The sequence below is a fragment of the Nicotiana attenuata genome, unplaced genomic scaffold (assembly GCF_001879085.1).
Source record: "Nicotiana attenuata strain UT unplaced genomic scaffold, NIATTr2, whole genome shotgun sequence".
Lineage (NCBI taxonomy): Eukaryota > Viridiplantae > Streptophyta > Magnoliopsida > Solanales > Solanaceae > Nicotiana > Nicotiana attenuata.
The window spans coordinates 232,237-259,537 of record NW_017670706.1 but is presented as its reverse complement, the minus strand read 5'-3'; the positions used below and the strand labels follow the sequence as shown (position 1 = coordinate 259,537).

Here is a 27,301-nt window from a genome sequence, read left to right as displayed (position 1 = left end):
TGGAGTCGGATACTCGTGGCAAAAGTGTGATTTCGAGTTGATTTTGGAGCCGGTTCGAGGTAAGTGGCTTGTCTAACGTTGTGTGGGGGACCTTTCCCCTTAGGATATGATATTGGTAATTGAATGCTTTGTGCGTGAGGTGACGAGCGCGTACTTGATCTAATTGTTGAAAAACCCGGTTTTACTTTAAATTTAGACTGAGTTTCTTTCTTACCTGCTTTATTCTACTTGCAATTATAGCCTGTGTTAGTTTAGAAAAGCTTGCTTAGCTGACCTAAATTGCCTATTTGCTTAAGTTGCCTTGATTGTACTACGTGAAGCATGTTAGGCTAGAACTACTTGTTGCCTTGTATTTTCTTGTACTCTAGTTCTGAATATCTTCTTGTTGTGGCTGCGTATTTACATTGGGACTACGGATGTGGGATTCCGTTACCTCCCCCCTTGTTTGTTTACTTTAGGACTTCGGGTTCGATTCCCGATAGATCCCCCTGCATATTTACTTTGGGACTGCGGGTTAGATTCCCGATAGATCCCCCTGCATATTTACTTTGGGACTGCGGGTTCGATTCCCGATAGATCCCCCTGCATAGGACTGCGGGTTAGATTCCCGATGGATCCCCCCTGCACATTGATAGTTGGACTATGGGACGGTATCCCGGGAGATCCTTCGGGTATATACATATGATGGACTACGGGACGGTATCCCGGGAGATCCACTGGACATTTGAGAAAAGGACTACAGGACGGTATCCTGGGAGATCCTCATTGTTTCCATTGGTATTGAGCTGTACATAATTCGTGTTTACTCCGTTCCTTGTGCAATTGTTATTGCTTTGTTTAGCGTGTCTTATTCCATTGTTGTACCCATTATTACTGCCTATTTTCATACAGTTAATTCATATTATATTGTTTAACCTCGGTAAGGCCCTGACCTTCCTCGTCACTACCCAACCGAGGCTAGGCTTAGCACTTACTGAGTACCGCCGCGGTGTACTCATGCCCCTTCTGCGCATGTTTTTCATGTGCAGACCCAGGTACCTCCACTCAGGCGTACTATCCTCGAGGCGGAGAGATCTAGCGGAGACTTTGAGGTATATTTGCCGCGTCCGCAGACCAAGAGTCTCTATTCTGTTCTAGCTTTAGTAGTTACCCTATCCTTTTCTTTCAGTTGTTTAGACATTCTGGAGTTAGAGCAGCATATTACATTTCCATTAGCCTGTAGTTCCCGTGAGTTTCCGGGTTTTGGGATGAAATTGTAGGCTTCCGCGTTTTACTTTTGGGTTGTATATCCCAAGTGGTACTTATATACCGTTCCTTTTAGTTTTGCTAAATTTAATTAAATGTTTTCCGCAATTTATATTAACTTCCGCATTGTTAGGCTTACCTAGTTGTAGGAACTACGTGCCATCATGACATGTTCATGGAGGGTGAACTGGGGTCGTGACAAGTTGGTATCAGAGCTGTAGGTTCATAGGAGTCACGGAACACGGGCCGGTTTATTAGAGTCTCGCTGATCGGTACGGAGATGTCTGTACTTATCTACGAGAGGCTGTGCAACCGTTAGGAAAATTTCACTTCATTTGAATCCCTGTCGTGCGAAATTTTTGACATCACAAATCCTAAACTTCTGCCTTCTATTCTCTCACAGATGGTGAGGACACGTGCTACTCGAGATGATCAAGCACCCGCGCCCCTACTGCAGCCGTCAGGGGCCGGGACCGGGGTAGAGGCCGAGGACGCGCCCGTGGTGCAGCGAGAGCATCTGCGCGAGCTGCCGCCGAGGTACCATCAACAGATCCAGCCGGAGTTCAGTCACCTGACACGCCTACGGCTACTACTACTCCAGCTCTTCAGGAGATTTTGGCGCAGTTCCTGAGCATGTTTGGTACGTTGATTCAGGCGGGATTGATTCAGGTTGTACCGACTACTTCACAGATCGGGGGAGGGACCCAGACTCCCGCCGCCCCCACTCCAGAGCAGTAGGTTCCCATTGGTCAGGTTCCAGGCATCATGACGACACAGCATGTGGTCCCAGTCAGCGGGTGGTGAGGACCTCTCGCCAAGTAGGAGACAGGTGGGTCCAGGAGAGAGAGGACAAACGTGGTCAGGAGGGAGAGTATAGAGGAGTGAGTAGGCCTCGTAGATTGGGGAGGCCCGCTGGTCCTTATTTTGGGGGAAGAGTACGACACGGTAGAGGTTTTATGGGTCAGCCGGCTCAGTCTGCATCCCAGATTTCACACAGAGTTTTAGGTGTTCAGGGGTCTTAGAGTACCTGTACTGCACAGTTTCCACCGCCACGTCGGCCGCGAGGCTGCTTTGAGTGTGGTGACATGTGCCATATGGTGAGGTATTGCCCCAGACTCGGGAGGAGTGCACCTCCATAGACTTCTCAGCCACAGCGCGCCCCGCAGAGTTCTTAGGCTATAGTTACAGCCCCAGTTGCTACCCCACATGCCCGTACCGAGGTTGTTGCCTCCGATCATCGCAGGTATTGTCATGGTTTGTTATAGATATGTATCGTTTCTATTCGATTTAGGTTCCACCTATTTTCATGTGTCTTCTTATTTTGCTCCGCATTTGAGTGTACCTCGGGATTTCCTTGAGTCTTCCTATTTATGTTTCTACTCCTGTGGGGGATTCTCTTGTTGTGGACCGCGTTTATTGGTCATGTTTGGTTACTATTCGTGGTTTTGAGACCAGAGCAGATTTATTGTTACTCAGTAAGGTGGATTTTGATATTATTTTGGGTATGGATCGGTTGTCGCCCCATTATGCTATTCTTGATTGTCACGCCAAGACCGTGATGCTGGTCATGCCAGGTATATCGTGTGTTGAGTGGGGGGTGCCTTAGATCACACTCCCAGTAGAGTTATCTTTTTCCTTAAAGCTCAGCGTATGGTTGAGAAAGGGTGTGCTGTGTATTTTAGCTTATGTGAGAAATATCAGTGTTGATACCCCCTTTCTGTTGATTCAGTCCTAATGGTACGGGATTATCACGATGTGTTTCCAGCTGATCTTCCGGGCATGCTGCCCGATAAAGACATTGATTTTGGCATTGATTTGTTGCCGGGCAATCAGCCCATTTCCATTCCTCCGTATCGTATGGCTCCTCCTGAGTTGAAGGATCAGTTGCAGGAATTGCTTGATAAGGGTTTTATTCACCCCAGTGTTTCACCGTGGGGTGATCCTGTCTTGTTTGTGAAGAAAACAGGATGGTTCCATGCGTATGTGTATTGATTATGGCCAGTTGAACAAGGTTATAGTGAAGAACCGTTATCCCTTGCCCCGTATTGATGATCTGTTTGACTAGCTTAAGGGCGCACAGGTGTTTTCTAAGATTGACTTGCGCTTAGGTTACCATCAGTTGAAGATTCGGGAGCCAGATATCCCGAAGACTGCCTTCAGGACTCGGTATGGTCATTACGAGTTCCTTGTTACATCATTTGGGCTGACCAATGCCTCATCAGCTTTTATGCATTTGATGCACAGTGTGTTCAGGCCATATCTCGACTCGTTTGTTATTGCTTTTATTGATGATATTCTGGTGTATTCCCGAAGTCGGGAAGATCATGAGCAGCACCTGAGGATCGTGCTTCAGACCCTGAGAGAGAAGAAGTTATATGCAAAGTTCTCAAAATGTGAGTTTTGGTTGAGTTCTGTGGCATTCTTAGGCCACGTGGTTTGGAGTAAGGGCATTCGGGTGGATCCGAGGAAGATAGAGGCCGTGCAGAGTTGGCCCAGGCCGTCCTCAGCTACAGAGATTTGCAGTTTCCTTGGTTTGGCGGGCTATTACCGTCGTTTTGTGGAGGGGTTTTCATCGATTGCAGCCCCTATGACTAGATTGACCCAGAAGGGTGCCCCATTTTAATAGACGGAGGAGTGTGAGGCGAGCTTTCAGAAGCTCAAGACGGCTTTGATTACAGCCCCTATTTTGATATTGCCTACTGGTTCGGGGTCCTATACAGTTTATTGTGATGCCTCACGGGTTGGCCTTGGAGCGGTGTTGATGCAGGACGGTAGAGTGATTGCCTATGCGTCCAGACGGTTGAAGATACATGAGAAGAACTACCCTGTCCACGACCTTGAGTTAGTTGCTATTGTTCATGCCTTGAAGATCTGGCGTCACTATTTGTACGGTGTGCCTTGTGAGATTTATACTGACCACCGGAGTTTGCAGCACTTGTTCAAGCAAAAGGATCTAAATTTGCGCCAGAGGAGGTGGTTAGAGTTGTTGAAGGACTATGATATTACTATTCTGTATCACCCGGGCAAGGCCAATGTAGTGGCGGATGCCTTGAGTCGCCGGGCGGAGAGTTTGGGGAGTTTGGCATATTTACCAGCTTCGGAGAGGCCTATGGCGATGGATGTTCGGGCCCTAGCCAGCCAGTTTGTGAGATTGGACCTTTCGGAGCCCAGTCGGGTTCTAGCTTGTGTGGTTTCCCGGTCTTCCTTATTTGATCGTATCAGGGAGCAGCAGTATGAGGACCCCCATTTACTTGTCCTTAAGGACAAGGTTCAGCGTGGGGATGCCAGGGATGTGACCATTGGAGATGACGGGGTATTGAGGATGCAGGGCCGGATTTGTGTGCCCAATGTTGATGGTCTTCGAGAGATGATTCTAGCAGAGGCCCATAGTTCGCGGTATTCCATCCATCCGGGTGCCGCGAAGATGTATCAGGACTTGAGGCAGCACTATTGGTGGAGGCGGATGAAGAAAGATATAGTTGGCTATGTGTCTAGATGCCTCAACTGCCAGCAGGTGAAGTATGAGCACCAGCGCCCGGGTGGGTTGCTCCAGCAGATAGAGATTCCGGAGTGGAAATGGGAGCGCATCACCATGGACTTTGTATCGGGACTTCCACGGACCTTGAAGAAGTTTGATGCCATTTGGGTTATTGTGGATCGGCTGACCAAGTCCGCTCATTTCATTCCTGTGTGTACCACTTATTCATCGGAGCGGTTGGCGGAGATTTATATCAGGGAGATCGTCCGTCTGCATGGTATTCCAGTTTCTATTATTTCGGACAGAGGTACTCAGTTTACATCGCGGTTCTGGAGAGCCGTGCAGCAGGAGTTAGGTACTCGGGTGGAGTTGAGCACAGCATTTCACCCCCAGACGGACGGACAGTCCGAGCGCACTATTCAGATTCTTGAGGATATGCTCCGTGCGTGTGTGATTGAGTTTGGAGGGTCTTGGGATCATTTCTTGCCATTGGCGGAGTTTGCTTACAACAACAGTTATCAGTCCAGCATTCAGATGGCGCCGTATGAGGCTTTATATGGTAGGAGGTGTAGATCTCCGGTGGGTTGGTTTGAGCCGGGTGAGGCCAGGCTATTGGGCACAGAGTTAGTTCAGGATGCATTGGAGAAAGTTAAGATGATTCAGGATAGACTCCGTACAGCTCAGTCCAGACAGAAGAGTTACGCGGACAGGAAGGTTCGTGATGTTTCATATATGGTCGGAGAGCGGGTTCTACTTCGGGTTTCGCCTATGAAAGGCGTCATGAGGTTTGGGAAGAAAGGGAAGTTGAGTCCGAGGTTTATTGGCCCTTTTGACATTTTGAGGCGAGTTGGGGAGGTTGCTTATGAGCTTACCTTACCTCCCAGCTTGACCGGGGTTCATCCGGTATTTCATGTTTCGATGCTCCGGAGGTATCACGGTGAATCGTCGCACGTGTTGGATTTCAGTTCGGTCCAGTTGGACAAGGATCTATCCTATGTTGAGGAGCCAGTGGCTATATTGGACAGGCAGATCAGAAAGTTGAGGTCAAAGAACATTGCTTCAGTGAAGGTTTAGTGGCGGGATCAGCCGGCCGAGGAGGCGACCTGGGAGACCGAGCGGGATATGCGCAGTCAGTACCCTCATCTTTTCCCTACTTCAGGTATGTTCTCTATGCTCGTTCGAGGACGAACGAATGTTTAAGTGTAGGAGGATGTGACGACCCGGCCGGTCGTCTTAAGAATTAACGCCTCGATCCCCTATTAACTGCTTCCCCTAAGTTCATTTCTGCTATTTTGGTTTGCCGGGACGTTCGGTGTTGGGTTTCGGAGAGTTTGGGACGCTTAGTCCCTAAATGAGAGCTTAAGTGTTGAAAAGTGGTCCGTAGTCGGAACAGTGTGAAGATGACCTCGGAATGGAAATCCGATGGTTCCGTTAGCTCCGTTAGGTGATTTTGGGGTTGGGAGCGTGTTCGGAATGTGTTTTGGAAGCCCGTAGCTCATTTGGGCTTGAAATGCCGAAGTTTGAATTTTTGAAGTTTCCGGTCCGATAGTGAGTTTTTGATCCGAGGGTCGGATTGGAATTCCGGAAGTTGCAGTAGCTCCGTCATGCCATTTGGGATGTGTGTGCAAAATTCTAGGTCATTCGGACGTGTTTTGGTTAGGTTTTTGATCGAAAGCGTGTTTTGATGAAATTTGAAGTTCTTAGGCTCAAACCCTTGTTTAATTCGAGTTTCCTGCGTCGTATTAGGTGGTTTAAGGATTGGTACAAGTTTGAATGGTGTTATGGGATATGTCCGTAGGTTTGGTTGAGGTCCCAGGGGCCTCGGGTGTGTTTCGGATGCTCAACGGAGCATTTTGGAGTTTGAAAATATTGCAGAAATCCTTCAGCTGTTGCAGGTCCCAGATCCTTCTTCACGTTCACGGGCCTCCTTTCGCGTTCGCGTAGCTTTGTTGTTCTTCTTGTTCGCGTTCGCGGCCCCTCTCACGCGATCGCGAAGGGTAAATTTGGCATCTTCAATTTTTTTCTTCTTCGCGAACACGAGCTCACCTCCGCGTTCGCGATGCATTAAAGTTCTGGACAGTATTTAATGTTTCAAAAACGAGGGTTAGCCATTTTTATCAAAATACAAGCTTGGGAGCTCGGATTTGGGAGCAATTTCGAGGGGTTTTCGAGGGCAATGATTGGGTAATGTTTCTCTACTCCCTTATGCTTAATACCCACTAATCTAATCACAATTTCATCCTTAATTTCGGATTTTTGAATGAAAAATTGGTGGAACTTCATAGGCTAAACTATTGAGTTTTGAGTGGGTGTTTGACCTTCGATTTGGGAGATTTTTATATGGTTAGACTCGTGAGAGTGCGAGGGTTCTGAAAATGTAAAAATTATTCGATTCCGAGGCGTTGGCCTGAAGGGCATTTTGGTCATTTTACCTAATTTCGCGCCTTAACGTTGAATTAATTAGTAGAATCAGTTGCTTGCGATGTTATTTACAATGTGCAATTGGATTGAATAGATTTGGGCCATTTGGAGTCGGATACTCGTGGCAAAAGTGTAATTTTGAGTTGATTTTGGAGCCGGTTCGAGGTAAGTGGCTTGTCTAACCTTGTGTGGGGGACCTTTCCCCTTAGGATATGATATTGGTAATTGAATGCCTTGTGTGTGAGGTGACGAGCGCGTACTTGAGCTAATTGTTGAAAAACCCGATTTTACTTTAAATATTTAGACTGAGTTTCTTTCTTACCTGCTTTATTCTACTTGCAATTATAGCCTGTGTTAGTTTAGAAAAGCATGCTTAGCTGACCTAAATTGCCTATTTGCTTAAGTTGCCTTGATTGTACTAGGTGAAGCATGTTAGGCTAGAACTACTTGTTTCCTTGTATTTTCTTGTACTCTAGTTCTGAATATCTTCTTGTTGTGGCTGCGTATTTACATTGGGACTACGGATGTGGGATTCCGATAGATCCCCCTGCATATTTACTTTGGGACTGCGGGTTAGATTCCCGATAGATCCCCTGCATATTTACTTTGGGACTGCGGGTTCGATTCCCGATAGATCCCCCTGCATATTTACTTTGGGACTGCGGGTTAGATTCCCGATAGATCCCCCTGCATATTTACTTTGGGACTGCGGGTTAGATTCCCGATAGATCCCCCCTGCACATTGATAGTTGGACTACGGAACGGTATCCCGGGAGATCCTTCGGATATATACATATGATGGACTACGGGACGGTATCCCGGGAGATCCACTAGACAGTTGAGAAAACGACTACAGGACGGTATCCTGGGAGATCCTCATTGTTACCATTGGTATTGAGCTGTACATAATTCGTGTTTACACCGTTCCTTGTGTAATTGTTATTGCTTTGTTTAGCCTGTCTTATTCCATTGCTGTACTCATTATTACTGCCTATTTTCATACTGTTAATTCATATTATATTGTTTAACCTCAGTAGGGCCCTGACCTTCCTCGTCACTACCCAACCGAGGTTAGGCTTGGCACTTACTGAGTACCGCCGTGGTGTACTCATGCCCCTTCTGCGCATGTTTTTCATGTGCAGACCCAGGTACCTCCACTCAGGCGTACTATCCTCGAGGCGGAGAGATCTAGCGGAGACTTTGAGGTATATCTGCCGCGTCTGCAGACCAGGAGTCTCTATTCTGTTCCAGCTTTAGTAGTTACCCTATCCTTTTCTTTCAGTTGTTTAGACATTCTGGAGTTAGAGCAGCATATTACATTTCTATTAGCCTGTGGTTCCCGCGAGTTTCTGGATTTTGTGATAAAATTGTAGACTTCCGCGTTTTACTTTTGGGTTGTATATGCCAAGTGGCACTTATATACCGTTCCTTTTAGTTTTGCTAAATTTAATTAAATGTTTTCCGCAATTTATATTAACTTCCGCATTGTTAGGCTTACCTAGTTGTAGGAACTAGGTGCCATCACGACATGTTCATGGAGGGTGAACTGGGATCGTGACAATATTATAAAAGATTGTGAGGATCAGACCTGTAGTCCAGACACCTGAAAATGTCATGCCATTTAAATGCAAGTCATAACCTATACGACTCATTTGACTAAATCTATATGAAGATCCTTGAAATATTTGAAATGCTTGAAGCATATAATTCAATGTCTCGAGAAATGTACTCGATCAAATTACGAAGATCTTTGTAGGGTGTAACGTAATCTGGGCGCGTGTGGTATAATTGCCTCAGTGAATATTTGCTGAAAGAAGATTACATAAATGATGTTATTTGTCCATGTATTTTTATAAATAAAATATCATCAGAATTTATTATACTTATTATTTATGTTGATGACATAAATCTTGTTGGAACTCCAGAAGAGCTCCAAAAGACAATTGAATATCTGAAGAAGAATTTGAGATGAAAGATCTTGAAAAATTAAAATTTTGTCTTGATCTGCAAATTGCATATTTAGCATATGAGAACTTTATCCATCAAGTTGCCTATACATAAAGGGTCTTTAAATGCTTTTACGTGGACAAAACGCACCCATTAAGTACACCAATGGGTGTTCGATCACTTGAAGTGAATAAGGATCAGTTCCGACCTCTAGAAGAGGATGAGGAACTCCTTGATCCTGAAACACTCTATCTCAGTGCAATTGGTGCACTTATGTATCTTGCTAATGCTAACAAAGGTGGTGTAGATCGTATTGATTATGCAGATGCAAGTTATTTATCCGATCTCCATAAAGCTCGATCTCAAACTGGCAAATCCGTTTCAAGTGACAATCCAGCAGATTTATTCACTAAATCTTTACCAAACTTCATCTTTTGAGAAGATAGTATATAAGATTGGAATGCGGAGACTCAAATATTTGAAACAAAGTTTTCATCAGGGGGAGTAAAATACGCGTTGTACTCTTTTTCTCTTACTAAGGTTTTCCCATAGTGTTTTCCTTATATGATTTTAATGAGGCATCAAGCAATGCATATTACTAGATATGTGTACTCTTTTTCCTTCACTAATTTTTTTCCCACGAGGTTTTTCCTAGTAAGGTTTTAATGAGGCACATTATCTTTTAATGAACATCCAAGGGAGAATGTTATAAATATATATATTATGAATGTTTATTTAGTACTCCGTTGTAAATAAGCTTCCTGAAGAAGTTTACACATATAGGACTCTGCTGTAAATATGTTTATCTATTTAATACTCTATTGAAAATAAGCCTCCTGAAGAAACTTATCATTTCGGTACTCCGTTATGGATAAATTTTACCCCCAATAGAAGATTATCAATATATGATACAGTAGCAGCTTACAAGCAGCTTGCAGTGGCAGCTTACAACCAGCTTGCAGAGCAGCTTGCAGTAGCAACTTCCAAGCGGCTTACACAGCAGCTTGCAGTAGCGGCTTACACAGCAGCTTACTTTCTTCTATAAATAGAGGAGATTTCAGTTTATTATGTATATGAGTTTGATGTTAAATAATACATTAATCTTTCTCTATATTTATCTTTGATTTATTGACTTTACAGTTTTTATTTTATAAAAAAGCTTCAATTTTAAAAGTCTTCCTTTTTATTTTCCGGAAAGTAGTATTTTATTTGTCTCGACGTAGAAAAAACTTTAATATAAGGTCTCTCTTCTTCTTTGGGAAGAAAATAAACCACAACTCAACAGTATATACACGCAAAGTTAGCCACGGCAGTCATGGCTATGGATCTAGCAGTGGTAGACTATGGTTCCTACAAGGCGAGACCATCGGCGCTTCTCAACTCTGTCTTCATGACGACGGTGAACGCAGCGGCAAAGACCCTTGTGGCGGTGGCGTCGAACGCCAAGGCGGCGGACCAGCAGTCGGACAAGTGGAAGCCAGCGGACCACTTGAGGTTCATGCTGATGCTCATGACTTGGTTGGCAGTTTGGGTTCTTAGGGTGTTGATGGATCACTGTCCTTTCGCTGTTGGCTCTTCGTATTCGCTTGATAGTGGTGGAATTGGATCATCGTCCCTTGACTTAATGTTGCCATCAGCTTCAACAATGTTGTCTTCTTCCTCTGGTGCTTTTTCTTTGGATTTGGTGCTTCATGAAGATTCTAATCAAGCTTCTCCTGCTAAAGCTCTTGGTAGAGCTCTCACGCATGTAAGTTAACTATATCATTATCACTTAATAATTAATTAGACTTCTTTTTCTTTCTCTAAAAGTTTCGTTTTCCTGTACTCCATGTTTTTCTGCTTTTATTACTGCTTTCCAAACTGATAACACAAAACTCATTTGAGTTCATTCAAGTATGATGAATTTGTTGATTCTAATAACGTTTCTGAAAAGGAATCTTCCTTGTCTAAATGAAGTTGGATAATTTAGCTAGTCAGTTTTTACGGTGGTGTTTGACGCTATGTCTTTAGAAGTTGTAATTTTAACATGGAATAATATTTTAAACACCACATGATATTTGTATGATTTAAATGAGAAGTTTGGAGAGATAAATGTTGTGAAGTATATAAAGGAAAGGGCAGAAAAGTATTACTCTAGAGGGACGTGCCCTGAATAAGGATTGAAAGATCACCTTCCTACTTGTTTATTGGGATATAATGAGTGAAAAAGGTTATGCTTTTAGTATGCGTTAATTACCTCCTAATTCAATTTGTGTGAAGTATTTCATTAGGCATGCACTTTCTTGATCTTAGACTAGAAGGGAAAAAAATAGTCGGTGGCTATAGGTTCACTTTTCCTACTTCACTTATTTGTATATATATATATCATTTGAGAATAATTAAATATTTTGTCCTGAAATTAATCAATCAACTATTCCTGAATCTACCCTATATTTTATGGATAGGGTGAAGTAAAATGGGTAGAACATGGAAATTAGCAGAAGCTTGTATTCGGGTAGGGTAGCCATAGTTGGGGAAAGAGAAGGAAAGATACTCCCTCCATTTCAGTGAACCTATTTGCTTTTGGTCCGTTCTAAAAAGGTTAGATTCCTTTCACATTTGAAAATAATTTAGCTTAAACTTTAAATTCTACATTAATAAAATTTTTTTATAATACACATATACTCTAAATCTCCCTTTGACTTGTTTAAGACATAAATTTTAAAATTTTTTAAATTTTTTATTTTTTTAAACTGCGTGCACAGTCAAAACGGAGGAAGTATGTGTTGAGATACCTAAGTATTCATTTTTGGTGAATATGAACATGAATGTTGCTATGCTGACATAATATTTTGTGTCGTAGTTATACTTTTGTATGTAAGGTAGTTATAAGTCTGTCGTTTTCGGTCTGCCGTTTTGCTCAATAGAGGGTGTCAAAAACAAAACATGGCTATGTTATAGCATGCATGCAACTGCCACGCGTCATAGCATGAGCGCATAGCTTACACGTATTTGAGATAGTCACACGTCAAATGACCTCGCTCTTCTCTCTACACGTAGTTGGATTGTCAGACGTATTGATTCCTCCGACCATACCATTAAATAGGAAATACCTATACCATTTTAAAATTAATGATCTAGATTTAATATTAACTAAAATAAGGCATTAACCATAGTTAAGTAATAAATATTCCGTATATAATTTTCAGAACAATTTACCAACATGCATGTCAATCCTTTTAAAAACCTAAGTTGCCTTCCATTCCATAATTTTTTTTTCATTATTCTGGAGTTCACTATCCTTTAAAAAAAAATGAAATAATTATTTAAAAACTCAATCTAATTTTAACCGAAAAATTAAATTTTATTCATAGCATAACCATGTATTGGAGAGCTTTGAATTATTATTGTTATCTTATTTTCTCCTTTTCAATGGTAGATTTGTGGTCACGTCTCAAAATTAACATATGGATGTTTCTCATTCATTTGTATAAACTTTGGGATCATTTGGACTTGCATACGAATCAGCGGCGGATCCAGGAATTCAAGCTTATGCGTTCCTACCGTAATGTCAAATTAATATACAATAATATGTGTGTTCACAATTAGATATTTATAAATATTTAGTGGATTTCTTAATAGAACAGTGTTTACGCAAAAATTACTGCGTTCCCGGGAACCAAGTAACAATACTCTAGATCTGCCACTGATACGAATACTGCGAAAGAAAACGCTGCTAGGTTGGCTGGAAAGAAAATTACTACAAGAAAGAAAAAAGGAATCTTAGATAATGTGTAGCTATAATTGTGGGAAAAGATATTGAAAATAAATAAAAGGAGGAATTAAATACTTTATTAATTATGGTTAGTGCTTTATTTTATTCAATTAAATTTCATCCATTAATATTGAACAAGTGTCTCCAAACTAAATAGGAACTTGGAGAAATGGAGAGACTAGGAAATGGAGGGGAGTTGGATCTAGTCGGATGCTTTCTTTGTTATTTTGAAAGCTTACTTGGCTTCGACGTATTTGAAGATATTTTCCGAGAAGATATTTTATGAAGAAATTTCGTCTGACCATTACATTGTTTTTAAATTATATCGGAAAAAAATATAAACGAAAAGTTATTTTTTTCTCGTTTAAAATTTGTTTTGTTTTCGGTAGCTAAAAAATGACAAAATTTTTTTTTTGAATCCTTCGTACCAAACACACCCTTCGTTCCCTTCAGTATTAACATTGCGTAACTTTTGGTCGACATTTTGTTCTTTTTATTGGGAATATCCTATTATTGTCTCTCATGCTTAGAAATTGAAGATTTTAATGATCGTAAAATTATATATATACCAACAATAGGAGCATATCAATAATATTTATAATCGATGAGGATTTGCAGTTTCTAAAAATACATTATTGCTTAGAGGTAATAAATTTCATCCTGCAGACTTAATCTGAACTTGAGACCTTTTGATAGTACTACCATTTAACTGCTAGACTAATGTCTCATTGAGTGTCCTTAACAAATTAAGATTCAGCACGTGCTAGAACTCTGACAAAGTCGTTTTCTCACATTATCCCTATTCTGCAATTATATTTTAACTATCTGCTACTAGTAATATAACAATAAAGATAAGGACTGAGCGTAGAGCTTTTTTCTTTTGATCTGCGCAAAAAGCAATGTGAAATTATGTGAAGCTGTTTTCTCTTTCTATGACTCATTGAGTGTATAACATATTGTAATACTCCCTCCTTTCCAATTTATGTGAACCTGTTTGACTGGGCACCGAGTTTAAGAAAAAATGAAAACTTTTTGGAATTTGTGGTCCTAAACAAGTCCAAATGGAGCCCAGAGTATTTGTGTGGTTATAAAAGTTTCTTATTAAGGGTAGAGTTGTAACTTTAAGCTAAATTGTTACCAAATTTAGAAAGGGTTCATTCTTTTTGGAACGAACCAAAAAGGAAATAGGTTCACATAAACTGGAACAGAGGGGGTATCTACCTAATAATGTAACAATTGTCGATAAGAAGCTCTACTTTATTTAACACTTAATCTACAATGTGCGAAGTATTTTGAGGAAAAAAGATAAGTACTTGTTCTTATTATTATTTTTTTTTTATTACACGTACATTATATTAGGGAAGGGGATTATGAGGTAGGGAATAGAAGTCCCGCCAACAATATGAAAGTTGAGTAGGGCTTCAATGACGGGAAAATGCACGTTGTCAAGACAACATACTGAACTATCATAATTCTCTTTACTTATACTTATTCATCTAAGGCTATTTCAGATACTGGCGTTGCTAAATGAGATTCCAGCTTCCTCGAGGAAGTACCAGTTTGCAATGGGAATGGCTGACAAGATTGTAGATGAGAACACCAGATGCGGACACTTGGAAATGCTCCAAGTCAATCGTACGGCCCTGGCTTCAGCATTCGCGCGTACGTCAGGATTTCTTTACGGCTCTCTCAAAAGCCCCCGCATGTCGGAGGATTCAGGAACGTGGCCCTCACGCATTCTTCGATCTCTACCTTTGGGTTCTTTTGTGGCTTCTTCGCTCAAAGGTCTGGGCACATTTTTCCCATGGGTCGGAGCAGCCACGAGCCTTTTTCAAAACAAGAGAACATCTGCTGTTCCGTGTGAGGAGAGGGTAAATGACTTGGCGGCTGAGAAACACGCACAAGAACTGCTATGGATAACGACTAAGATGGTGGGGTGTGGTGCTGTGGATGAAGCTTTGGTGCAATGGAGCTTTGCTTCTGGCTTGGCTTCTATATCTCTTTCCTCTAATCCTAGGGTGCAAGGCTTCATTGTCAAGATCACAGGTAGATAATTATTGTATTACTATTATTTTTGTTATTATTATCAATACGATGTTTTAAGATATGTGAATTTTGACGTTGCATTTACTTGTAGCAATATTATTTGGAGAGCTTAAGCGAATGAAAAACGAAGTTCCAAGGCAAGTGAAGTTCAACATACTAGTGTTGTGGCTTCCATTATTCTGCTATGCAGACAACGGGCTTTCGTATCCAGTATTGACAGGGTACGAGAAGGTTGAGATGGAGAAGACAATGGACGAATTGATCTCATCGCTGCCCACAATCGACCAAGAGGTAATTCTAACCAACTGGCTGCAAGACTTCACGACAACGTCTTCTGACTGGCCAAATCTCCAGAAATCATATGACCTTTGGTGCCAGTCCAGTCGGGAGTTCGTTGCATGAGTTGTGCGGCGAAGAAGGATCACACTGTGTCTTATGTAATATATGGTTGTAAATGACGAGCCTTTTTGCTCGACTGTTATATAGTTGGGTTTATACGACCCAATAGAAGTGCCACGTGCACTTTGAGTTCGGCAGTTCCTTTTTCTTACTTTTGTTTTTTTCCCAAACTATTTCCTTAGTTTATATAGCTTTCATGTAGACCTTTTTCACATCTTTATAGTAGTAATAAACATAAGCTACATATCCTACTTCTCTTATTGTATTGTGAAGATCAACACTATAAGAGCTAATGGATTCTGGATAGATCAAAACACATGCATTACAGATGTATCGCTGCAAATTACATTAATTTGTAGATTTTCCTAGGGATTATATAGGAAATTTCGCGTGTAATGTAATTTCTTGTGAAATTTGCTGTAAAAAAAGGTTCGATAGAAAAAATTTCGGAAGTAGTTATTACTGGCGAATTTTAAAATTCTTAAGTACGTCACTTGGGGATTTCTAATTCTCCTATTTATTACTTACAGATATTTTCGCAAGAAACACTAATAATTTGAAGGAAACTTGATAAAAATTCATGAAAAAAAGAAGTTTTCTTACGGATTTTTTGCAAGCAATTTGCATTAACAACTCCTTGGCAGATTTTCGACAGTTGGAAAAAAGACGTGGAAAAAAGTGATTTATTGTTTTAATTACTTAGTTTTCAATTTGATATTCCCACATTATTTCTTTTGCACTACAATATTTTTTGGATTTAATATAACACCAACATTTCCTCCATAACCTGCGAAAGCAAACCTCAATTTAATTTCTTCATATTAATTCTTCTATGAGTACAATATTTTTTATATATAATTAAATTAACAACACACCCCAATTATCTCCTCCTTACTCAAAACCCACCTCCATGTGAATAAGCGAACACTAGCCACATTTTCAACTCCAAACCCACAAATTCGGTTGCTATAACGATCTAACCGTTTGTTTCGAGCTCTAATATCGTTCGGCGGTTTGAGACCATAAATAGCTGTTGGGATATATATTATTAATCATGAATTTGGTTTAGATATAGTATTTATTATGATAATATTATATTGTTTACTCAATTTTAATAAAGTTTTAATAGATCATATATTAGTCGGTGTCCTTTGCTTATATAGTAGATGATTTAGTGTATAGAGTTTAGCTTATACACGGAAGACCAAAATCATCGGTTCTTATAAGTATAAAGTTTGAGTTCATAATCTAATGATGGAATTGGACAAACCATCAGGAATGATTGTAGCACAAGATTAAATATAATTTATCTTGATTATGGGAATGGTTTAATTCCAACTACTTGTGCTAGTACATTTTGTATGTATTGAACGGACCAGGTAGAGATAAGTATTTTATACTGACTTAATAAAATAAACTCTCTAGCCATTAAATGTACTTATACTCTTAATCTTGATATAATTATTATTAGCCGTGTATATTATTATTGTTTTGATTTATTAAAAGGTGAGATTCTTTCGTGGGTCAATATGCCTGGTAAATTGGATAATAATAATGTACATTGGCGAAGTAATAGTTAGTTGATGGAATCCATGTCTCGGTTTAGAGATTGATGATACACTTTTATGAAAGCTTATAAGTTTTCATGTGTAAACCCGGCCGGTGGATTTTGTATCCGACACATGAAACAAGTTAAGCGAAAGTCTAAAGGAAATAATCAATAAATTAAATCGTCGGTAATTCAATTTAATTGATTAGTATCTGAATCTTAACATGGGAAGTTAAATAAGATTTAATGGATGAATTTCGAAATTGACTAAGGAGTGCAATTACGAATTTTTAGTGGAATAATTCGTAATTAATTATGGTGGATATTAATTTCGAAAATTATAAATTAAATTCATAATTGGAAGCCTTGTTAATTAAAATTGTGTGGTCCCTGCTGTGCCTAAATAATAGAAAATAAAGGAATCTTTTTTCTGGTGGAAAAGAAAACCCTACAGGTTTTGAAAAAGGGTTTTAACCCTTAAAACTTGTGCTATAAATACATAAGGTTTTCCACCTAGAAAGAGGAGCAGATGGTGGCCGAATTTCAGCCCCTTTTCCTTAGAAATTTCGCCCACACGAAATTACTATTTTCGGGTATTATTTGGGTAACACAGTAGAAGACCGTGGAACGTTCGGAGATCGTGATCGTGCGGGGTGTGGAGAATTCATTGAGTTGCTGTAGAATTGGAGGCTCACGTGGTAAAGGAGTTTGCTCACGCTTCAAGAGGTAACCCGTTAAATCCCGTTTATGCTAGTTGTCTAGATTACATGTGATTTTGATACTGGGATTGCTTCCGGTACATATATTAATCCATCAATTGGTATCAGAGCCCACTCACATCTAATTAGATAACTAAGTTTTTCATGAAACAAGAATATCGTGTATATGTGCGTTTTTGAATTACATGTATATGTGGTTTTCTGAAAACTGCACTGCTGTTTTATGAATTAACTATGCAAAATTTTTGGATTATTCTTGTAATCATGAGATATCTGTTTTTCTTTATTGATATTTGATTGAGATTATCTGAATTTTTTGGGGTAAACACTAGAAAAACGCAAAACCTGATTTTGACCGAATAGCCGATATTTTCGGAGGTCAGTGAACTTGACGGACTCCGATTGAGCTGAAATTTGGTGGGTCCATCGGAAACGACGTGGTGAGAAAAACTCACTGCACTAGCAGTGAATCATGGTGTTTTTCGGCGTTTTGAGGTCGTTTGGACTGTGTTTTGGACGTTTTTCTATTTTTTGGAAATTATTTTTTAATAATTTTAATTCTTTTTTGATTTAATGGTGGTGGGGGTGACTCCCCATGGTCTCCATGATTAAATACTGGTGATATAATAGGTTTACACATTGGTATTAGTAAATAGATATGTTGTTGAATTAAATTCAATAATAGAGGTGTAGGATTTTATTCACTAGGTCTTACAAGGTATAATTGATATTGTGTAACGATATAATTATTTTATAAGAAAGTGAAATCCTTTGTTTGATATTCTGGATGACTAATGATTGGAGCGTTAGGCATATTGGTGCATAAAAATTTTCTCAAATTTTAGTTTATGTTTTCATGCCCTGCGTGATTGCTAGTCTTGGATTTTTGATGAAAAATTTTGTTCTCTGGTTGGAGGTTGTAATTAAGTGAAATACGACGATATTTTGTATGAGTTTTATATTATTGGCATGGCTTTTAAGCTGTGGTCCATAATCTGCCATAAAATAATTTTATGAGCTACATGTATCTTCACTTGTAAATTGAGAATTTTGTGAGTAATAAATAATTACCACTAAAGTGGTTTGTTTATTTGATCTCATGAAAAATTCTTAATAAATTTGTACATGTGAAATTGTGTCTATTCATGGATTGAGCATTATGATTAATAAGTAGGATCCACAAAATGGTCTATTTATTTGAGTCATGAAAATCTGCTTAATGTACCATGTGAAAATTATCCTTGATAAATCTACATTAGTGGTGGAGGTTCCTAACTAGGAAAAGAGTTTTATCTTTGGGTACTAGTGAGACCAACTCCACCCATGAGAAGAGATATTGGGGTTTTCGCCGAACAGGAGAAAATATAATATCTTAGGTTCTTGTGTATTTAATAAAAGGATAATTTATTGCACAAGAAGATATTGTGTATCCTAGAAATAGGAAGAACATAATATATGCCTTGAGCTCATAGTATAATTATAAGAATAATGGAAATCAATATCATATTTATTTTAATTCATGAAACTGCTTAAAACGGTTATTCTCCGAGTTTGGTTACAGGTTGGTGGTCATGAATTTGACGAACTCCGATTGACCTGAAACTTGGTAGGTTCATCGAAAACGATCTAGTGAGAAAAACTCACTGCAAAAGCAGTGAATCATGCTGTTTTTCGGCATTTTGAGGTCGTTTAGATAGGTTTTCAAGCCGTTTATTAAATTTTGTTATAAATATAAAAAATTATTCTTTATATATCGGCTATATTTGTGTTAAATCTGAAACATGATGGTTTAACTTGATATGATATATAGCAAGAATGCAAATCACATGGATTTAATCCTAAATACGCCAAAAATAATTTATTCGATTTTGGTCAAGTTTTTGGCGATCATAAATTTCACGATCTCCGAATGACCTGAAATTTGGTAGGATCATCGGAAACGATCACTTAAGAAGAAACCATTGCTATGCAGTGGATCACATCGTATTTTGACGATTCGGGATCGTTTAGATGAGTTTTTTGGAGGTTTGGCGGATTAAAATGTGATTTACATACGAAAAGTCATTCTTTCTATCATTTTATTTATGTCTAATCTGGAACATGATAACACATGCTAATTTGACTTGAATTGGTATATGATAAGAATGTAGGTCATATTTTAAATTCTTAAAAAATACTTAAAATGGTAATTTTCCAAATTTGGTCGCAATTTTTGGTGATTGTGATTTTAACGATCTTCGATTGATATGAAATTTGGTAGGCTTACCAGAAACAGCCCAATGAACAATACTCACTGCTATGCAGTGAAAAACGTTAATTTTAGCGTTTTAAGACTGTTTAAATGGGGTTTTGAGCATTTTTTTAATTATGGAACTTAATCCTCAGAGAAAAGTTCATGGTTGTGATAAAGTGGTGATAGGAATTAACCCCTATGATCTGCATTTTTTATTTATAGTGAGATAATAAATTTATGCGTTGACGTTAGGTCTTCCTCCATATCGGATAAATTTATTATGAACTCACTGGATATAGTTACTAGTTATTGATAACCTGTATTAGCTCTCCATCTGATTTTAAGGGTTGAATCAATTTTGTAACTAAAATACAATCATGATTAAGTGGTGATAGAAATATATTTCTATGGTCTACCACTATTAATTTCATGTGAGTAATAAATTTACGCGTTGACTTTAGGTCTTTCTCCATATCGGATAAATTTATTGTAAGCTCACCAAGTGAAATACTAGTAATTGATATCGTGTACTTACTCTCTATCTGAGTATACATGTTGGATCAATGGAACTAGAGCTATTAAAAATGATCTTCACTTGACTTAAATTAACAGTATACTCTCCATCTGAGTTGGGTCTGTTTTAATTATTGGAGTGAATAATCTGGCATTATATATGTATGTTGCATGAGTAGTTCTTTTCCCATCGAAATTGCTATTCAAGATGCATGACATATATGTGCAGTGTGTTTAAAAATTTTGTACTAAAAGGTTATATACAATTGACTGAAAATAATAGTATACTCTCCATCTGAGTTGGTTCTATTTATTTTTGGATTGTATAATTCTTGCATTATATAATATACTTTGCATGAATGATTCTTTTCCCATCGAAATTTATTAATCGAGATGCATGTATGTATATAAATATTGAATGCAGTCTGAATTTTAGTATTCAGTGTTTTGACTTATTATGATCTATTTAATATTTTTATCTCAACTCCACAATGACTTTATGTAATTTGTCGTATTACTTGTTAAAATTTTCTTTTAGTGATAAGACATTAATTTAAAGGATGCAATATATGTACTTTTTGTTAGAAGGAATTTAATTCCGGTTTCTGGGCAAAATAAGAGATGGATATTTGTTTTATTTTTCAAATAACTCTTGAGTTATTGAGCTTGATAAAGATTTTATCTCTTGTGGTGCATGAACGCATGACCTTGTTATTGTATATTAATGTCTCTCCTGAATAGAACAATAATAGTCTATCTCATAAGAGAATATGTTCTTCAAAATTGAGTAAAACTTATCTGTGCACTTTTGTCTAAGTCATATTAATCTAGATAGGATTTCAAGTTGGTCAAGGATGGACCTTAAGGTTCATTGAAAGTAGAGGCACTACCAACTTGTAGATCCTGTTTGGAAGGAAATTTGACTAAAGGTTGTTTCCCTTCAAAAGGAAATAAAGCTAGTGATAAGCTAGAATGAATTCCTTCTGATTTGTATGGTTAAATGAGCATACTGGTGAGAGATAGTTTTGAGTATTTTTGTGACGTTCATAAATGATTACTCAAAATATTAATATATTTATTTGATGCACCGTAAGTCTTAATGAATTAAGTAAATCAAGATTTTAAGACTTGAAACGGAGAAGCACCAAGGAAATATATTAAGTTACTGCAATTTGATTGTAGTAGCGAGCACCTCTCTAAAGAGTTCTTTTGTTACTTATCAGAATAAGGGATTACATCTCAATTGACTACACCGTAAACTCCATAATAGAGTGGTGTGGTAGAAAGAAGAAATAAGTCTCTTTTGGACATGGATAGATTAATGACGTGTTATTCAGATTGCCTTATTTGTTTTTGGAATATTTCCTAGAAACTGCAAATTGCATTCTAAATTTAGTTCCTTCTAAGTTAGTACCTGGGACATCTGTAGAACAGTGGACTGAATGTAAGCTCAGTCCGTGGCATGTTCAGATATAGGATTGTCCTGCATATGTGCTGAAAGGGAAAGCGGATATGTAAGTGGAACTAAGAATGGAAGGTGCATGTTTATTGAATATCCAAGAAAATGAATGGAGTTTTATTTCATTGTCCTAAAGAAAATAAGGCAAATTGACGTTCAAGAACATCAAAACCCACAAGTCGGAATTGACGTTCCATTGCATTTGAGTAGTGGGAGAACGTTAATAGACATAATATGCCTTTATCGAGTGGGAGTGATGTTTGAACAGTGAACACTATAGTAAGAAGTCACTAATATTTCAATGCCGTAAGGTAATGAAGGTAATATTAGTAGTACTTCGTCGTAGTGGGAGAATGCTAAAGAAAATCATAGTTCGGTGTACACTCTTGGGATAGTTTCAGTAACAGGATCCCTGAAGAGTTCAATACCAAACTAGATGGTTACGACAAAGCACTACTGGAGATGTTTAATAGTCATGTAAAAGAATGCGTGAGAAAGTTGTAGATGCATGGTTATGAGTCTAAGTGGGAGACTGTTGGAGCATATACTATTAACCATGCATTTGGATATAGTATATTCTAAAAATTGTCATGGTTAAAAGTCTAAGTGGGAGATTGTTGGGATATATACTATTAACCATGGATTTGGTTTAGATATAGTATTTATTATGATAATAATTGTTCACTCAATTTTAATAAAGTTTTAATAGATCATATATTAGTCGGTGTCCTTTGCTTATATAGTAGATGATTTAGTGTATAGAGTTTAGCTTATACACGGAAGATTAAATCATCGGTTCTTATAAGTATAAAGTTTGAGTTCATAATCTAATGATGGAATTGGACAAACCATAAGGAATGATTGTAGCACAAGATTCAATATAATTTATCTTGATTATGGGAATGATTTAATTCCAACTTCTTGTGCTAGTACATTTTGTATGTATTGAACGGACCAAGTAGAGATAAGTATTTTATACTGACTTAATAAAATAAACTCTCTAGCCATTAAATGTACTTATACTCTTAATCTTGATATAATTATTATTAGCCGTGTATATTATTATTGTTTTGATTTATTAAAAGGCGAGATTCTTTCGTGGGTCAATATGCCTGGTAAATTGGATAATAATAATGTACATTGGCGAAGTAATAGTTAGTTGATGGAATCCATGTCTCGGTTTAGAGATTGATGATACACCTTTATGAAAGCTTATAAGTTTTCATGTGTAAACCCGGCCGGTGGATTTTGTATCCGACACATGAAATAAGTTAAGCGAAAGTCTAAAGGAAATAATCAATAAATTAAATCGTCGGTAATTTAATTTAATTGATTAGTATCTGAATCTTAACATGGGGAGTTAAATAAGATTTAATGGATGAATTTCGAAATTGAATAAGGAGTGCAATTACGAATTTTTAGTGGAATAATTCGTAATTAATTATGGTGGATATTAATTTCGAAAATTATAAATTAAATCCATAATTGGAAGCCTTGTTAATTAAATTCTGTGGTCCCTGCTGTGCCTAAATAATAGAAAATAAAGGAATCCTTTTTCTGGTGGAAAAGAAAACCCAACAGGTTTTGGAAAAGGGTATTAACCCTTAAAACTTGTGCTATAAATACATAAGATTTTCCACCTAGAAAGAGGAGCAGATGGTGGCCGAATTTCAGCCCCTTTTCCTTAGAAATTTCGCCCACACAAAATTACTATTTTCGGGTATTATTTGGGTAACACAGTAGAAGACCGTGCAACATTCGGAGATCGTGATCGTGTGGGGTGTGGAGAATTCATTGAGTTGCTGTAGAATTGGAGGCTCACGTGATAAAGGAGTTTGCTCACGCTTCAAGAGGTAACCCGTTAAATCCCGTTTATGCTAGTTGTCTAGATTACATGTGATTTTGATACTAGGATTGCTTCCGCCGCATATATTAATCCATCAATAGCTTCACTTTGTGTATTATGATTTGCATGTGTAGTCGGTTTTGACTTTCGAGAAGTTCGGAATTGATTTGGAAAGAATAACTCTCAATTCGGAAGTTTTAAGTTGGAAGAGTTGACCAAAGTTTGACTTTTGAGTAAATGACATCGAAATTAGGATTTGAAGGTTCATATAGGTTCGTAAGGTGATTTCGGACTTGGACGTATGTTTGGGGTTGAGTATCGGGGGATCGAGGGTGATTCAGTGCTTATTATCGGAAGTTTGCATTTTGAAGGCTTTGAATTAGCTAAGTTTGACATAGATTGGACTTTAGCGTCATCGAACTTTGGGAAATGTTCCGAGACCTTGGATAGGTTCATGTAGTTGGTTGGAACTTGTGTGTGAAGTTTGGTCGCAGTCCGGAATGTCTAAGTGTGATTCGGACGCGTTCGGCGAAGTTTGAATGTTTGAACGTTACAAAAAGGGTTTTGATCGTTGATTCTTGATTTTGATGTTATTTGTGGTGTTTTGAGCTTAGCATAAGTTTAGATAAAGTATTGGCACTGACTTGTAAGACTGGACGGGGTCACGAGGGTGTCAGGGGTGTTTTAGACCATGTTGGAGTGCTTTGCTGCTCCTGGTTGCTGGTTTATTCTTCGCGAACGTGGTGGGAGGCACGCGTTTGCGATTAGGATTTAAGCTAGAGGCCATTTGTGCTTCACATTGGGTGAGCCGCGTTCGCGGAGGCTTAGGGCAGTGATGTTTCGCGTTCGCGAAGAAGAAACTGGGATTGGAGGTTGGCCTTCGCGTTCACAAAAGGCCGGCTCTGTTTGCGTTGGGAAGGCCAGGTAAGGGATCGCGTTCGCGGACCCAATCTCGCGTTCGTGAAGCGGATTATTGGGCAGCCGCAAATTTGGCCTTCGCGATCGCGAGGAGGCTTCTGCGATCGCGAAGAGGAAGGGCCTGGGCAAAATATAAGTTAGCAAATCGGGAATTTGCTTATTTCTCTCTTGCTAAGGTGACTTTGGGCGATTTGGAGGAGCCATGTTCATCATCTATTATAAGGTAAGTGATTCCCATTTGTTGTGAGTTAAATACACGGATTATGTATGGATTTAAACATTGAAATTGGTAGAAATTATGGGATTTTGGAAAAAAAATTAAAAATGGTTAACTTTTGACCACGAATTGGGAATAAATTATATATTTGAGCTCGTGATGCTATGGGTAATATTTATCTTCAAGAATTTCGGAATCTGGGCACGTGGGACCAGGGGTTGACCTTGTTGACATTTCATGTGGATTTGGGAATTGTTTCTATTTGATTAAATTACGAGTCTTTGTGAATAATTTTGATTGCGCTGCACGTTCTTTGACTAGTTTCGGATCGTTTGACATTGGTTTGAGGTGTTAGAGAGGTGTTGGAGCCGGTTATCAGATTTTGGAGTGAGGTAAGTATCATGGCTAACCTTTTAAGAAAATTTATCTTGTAGGTGCTATATTCATTATGTGCTACGTGTTATGGGCGATACGCACATATGACGTGACGAGTGTCCGTGCGTATGCTAGAACTCTTAATTATGTCCAGTTAGACTTAGATTCACACTATGTTTCAATTGTATTGTTTGCGTTATTCTTGCATGTTTAAATGCCTTATTATTTTAGCCTGAGACTGGACGTGCATAAAGTATCGAACCTTGCTATTTTAGATACTTGACGAGCTACTTGATTAGTCATGGATATTATACTTCCTTTTATAGATTTATCCCGCGTTTTGCGTATTCGTCCGACAGTTTCTTCAATTTCATAGCTCACAAGTATATTCGTGAGTGGGGACACTGACCCGTCAAAGTTTCATATTCTTATGGGATCAGGCTGAACACCTTAGCAGTACTCTTATGGGATCGGGCTGAATGCCTTAGCAGTACTCTTATGGGATCGGGCTAAACGCTTCAACAATACTCTTATGGGATCGGATCGTTTGCCTCGGCGTATCATGTAACATATTTTTATGGGATCAGACGGTTCACCCCGGCAGCATCATGTAATATATTCTTATGGGATCGGACCATACGCCACGATAGGATATTATACCATCACCCTTACGTGATTGGGTCATTCGCCTCGGCAGAATCGTGCATAATATTCGATAAGGAGTTAGTGTACCTATGAATCTTCTGACTTTAGATGTGATGTTTTATTTGGGATGGATCATTATGTATTCCATTCGAGGTAGTATCCGGTATTTAAGAATTTAGTATTTGCTCCTCTCTTGAGGATCGTGTCATACACATACATCTACTTTCGCTGCTTTTAGCTATGCTTCATACATGTCTACTTTTATTGTACTTGATTATTGGACCATTAGTAAGTGTCAAGGTCGACCCCTCGTCACTACTTCTCGAGGTTAGGTTGGTTACTTACTAGTTACAGGTTGATTTACGTACTTATACTACACTTCTGCATTAATTATACAGCTACTGAGACGGGTACATTCGGTGGTCACACAGGAGTGTAGGCACAGCTGCTGAGGAGATTTTGTGGTGAGCTGCATGTCATATTAGGATACGCAGCACATAGAGTCCCCTTCCTATTCATTATTGCATTCTGTCTAGTTTCTATTCTAGACAGTTGTTGTAGTAGTATTGTATATTCTAGTACATGCTCATGCACTTGGGAATTTAGACTATTAATCTTCGAACTATTATGACATTCATTATTGCATTTTGATCACATTCTAATATTGAAGATAATGCTAGTATTTTATAAGAACAAAGCAATTTTGCATAATTATTTTGCCATTATTTTAAAATATGTTAGGAACCGTCGATTATCGTGTTTATTAAATTGTTGGCTTGCCTAATGGCGATGTTCTGTGCAATCACGGCCTGTGGTGGGCGTGACAACTTGGTATCAGATCACTAGGTTCACTTAGGTCTCACGAGTCATGAGCAAGTCTAGTAGAGTCTTGCGGATCTGTACGAAGACATTTGTACTTATCTTTGAGAGGCTACAGGGCTGTCAAGAGAACTTTCCTTTCTTTATTCCTTGTCGTGCGACTTGATTTTGTTCATACGCGATGTCTAGCAGTCGATATCAGTTGGGCAACAACGATTTGTAGAGATGCTACAAATATGGTGCAAGATGTTTTTCCCTACGTATGCGGGCCGACTACTATTGTCGCCTTGTGGATGGGTGTTCAATCATTTCAGTCCAGTATTGGTGTTGCCTACGAGCTCTGTGCTATACATGGTGTATTGAGATGTTTCTCATGTTGTTATCGCGCAATGTTGGTGTGAACGGTAGGGTGTTTACTTATGCGTTTGCGGCAGTAAATGCTTTAGGAGAAGGATTATTCGGTTCGTGACTGGAAGATTCGGTATTTAATTCCAATGCAGAAGAGGCAATTGGGCTATGGATGTTCAGGTTTTGGTTGTCAGAGTAGCGAGATTTGATATCTCCGAGCTTGATGGAATTCTTGTTTGTGTTGTGGTGTCATCATCCTTATTTGAACGCATTAAGGCTCGTCAGTGTAATGGTCTTCATTTGTTTGCCTTTGGGGGTACGATATTGCGAAATAGTACCTAAGAAACGATTATTGGAGATGACGTGTGTT

General features: G+C 38.8%; 1 protein-coding gene across 1 annotated transcript; it reads left to right on the top strand.

Annotated features, from left to right (window-relative positions):
- Positions 1–10,319: 10,319 nt before the first annotated feature.
- Positions 10,320–15,550, top strand: LOC109242499. The gene is made up of 3 exons (XM_019409346.1): positions 10,320–10,838; positions 14,357–14,891; positions 14,983–15,550. Exons 1-3 carry the CDS (start codon positions 10,407–10,409, stop codon positions 15,291–15,293), a joined length of 1,278 nt encoding a protein of 425 aa, XP_019264891.1. The 5' UTR covers positions 10,320–10,406; the 3' UTR covers positions 15,294–15,550.
- The last annotated feature ends 11,751 nt before the right edge of the window (positions 15,551–27,301 follow it).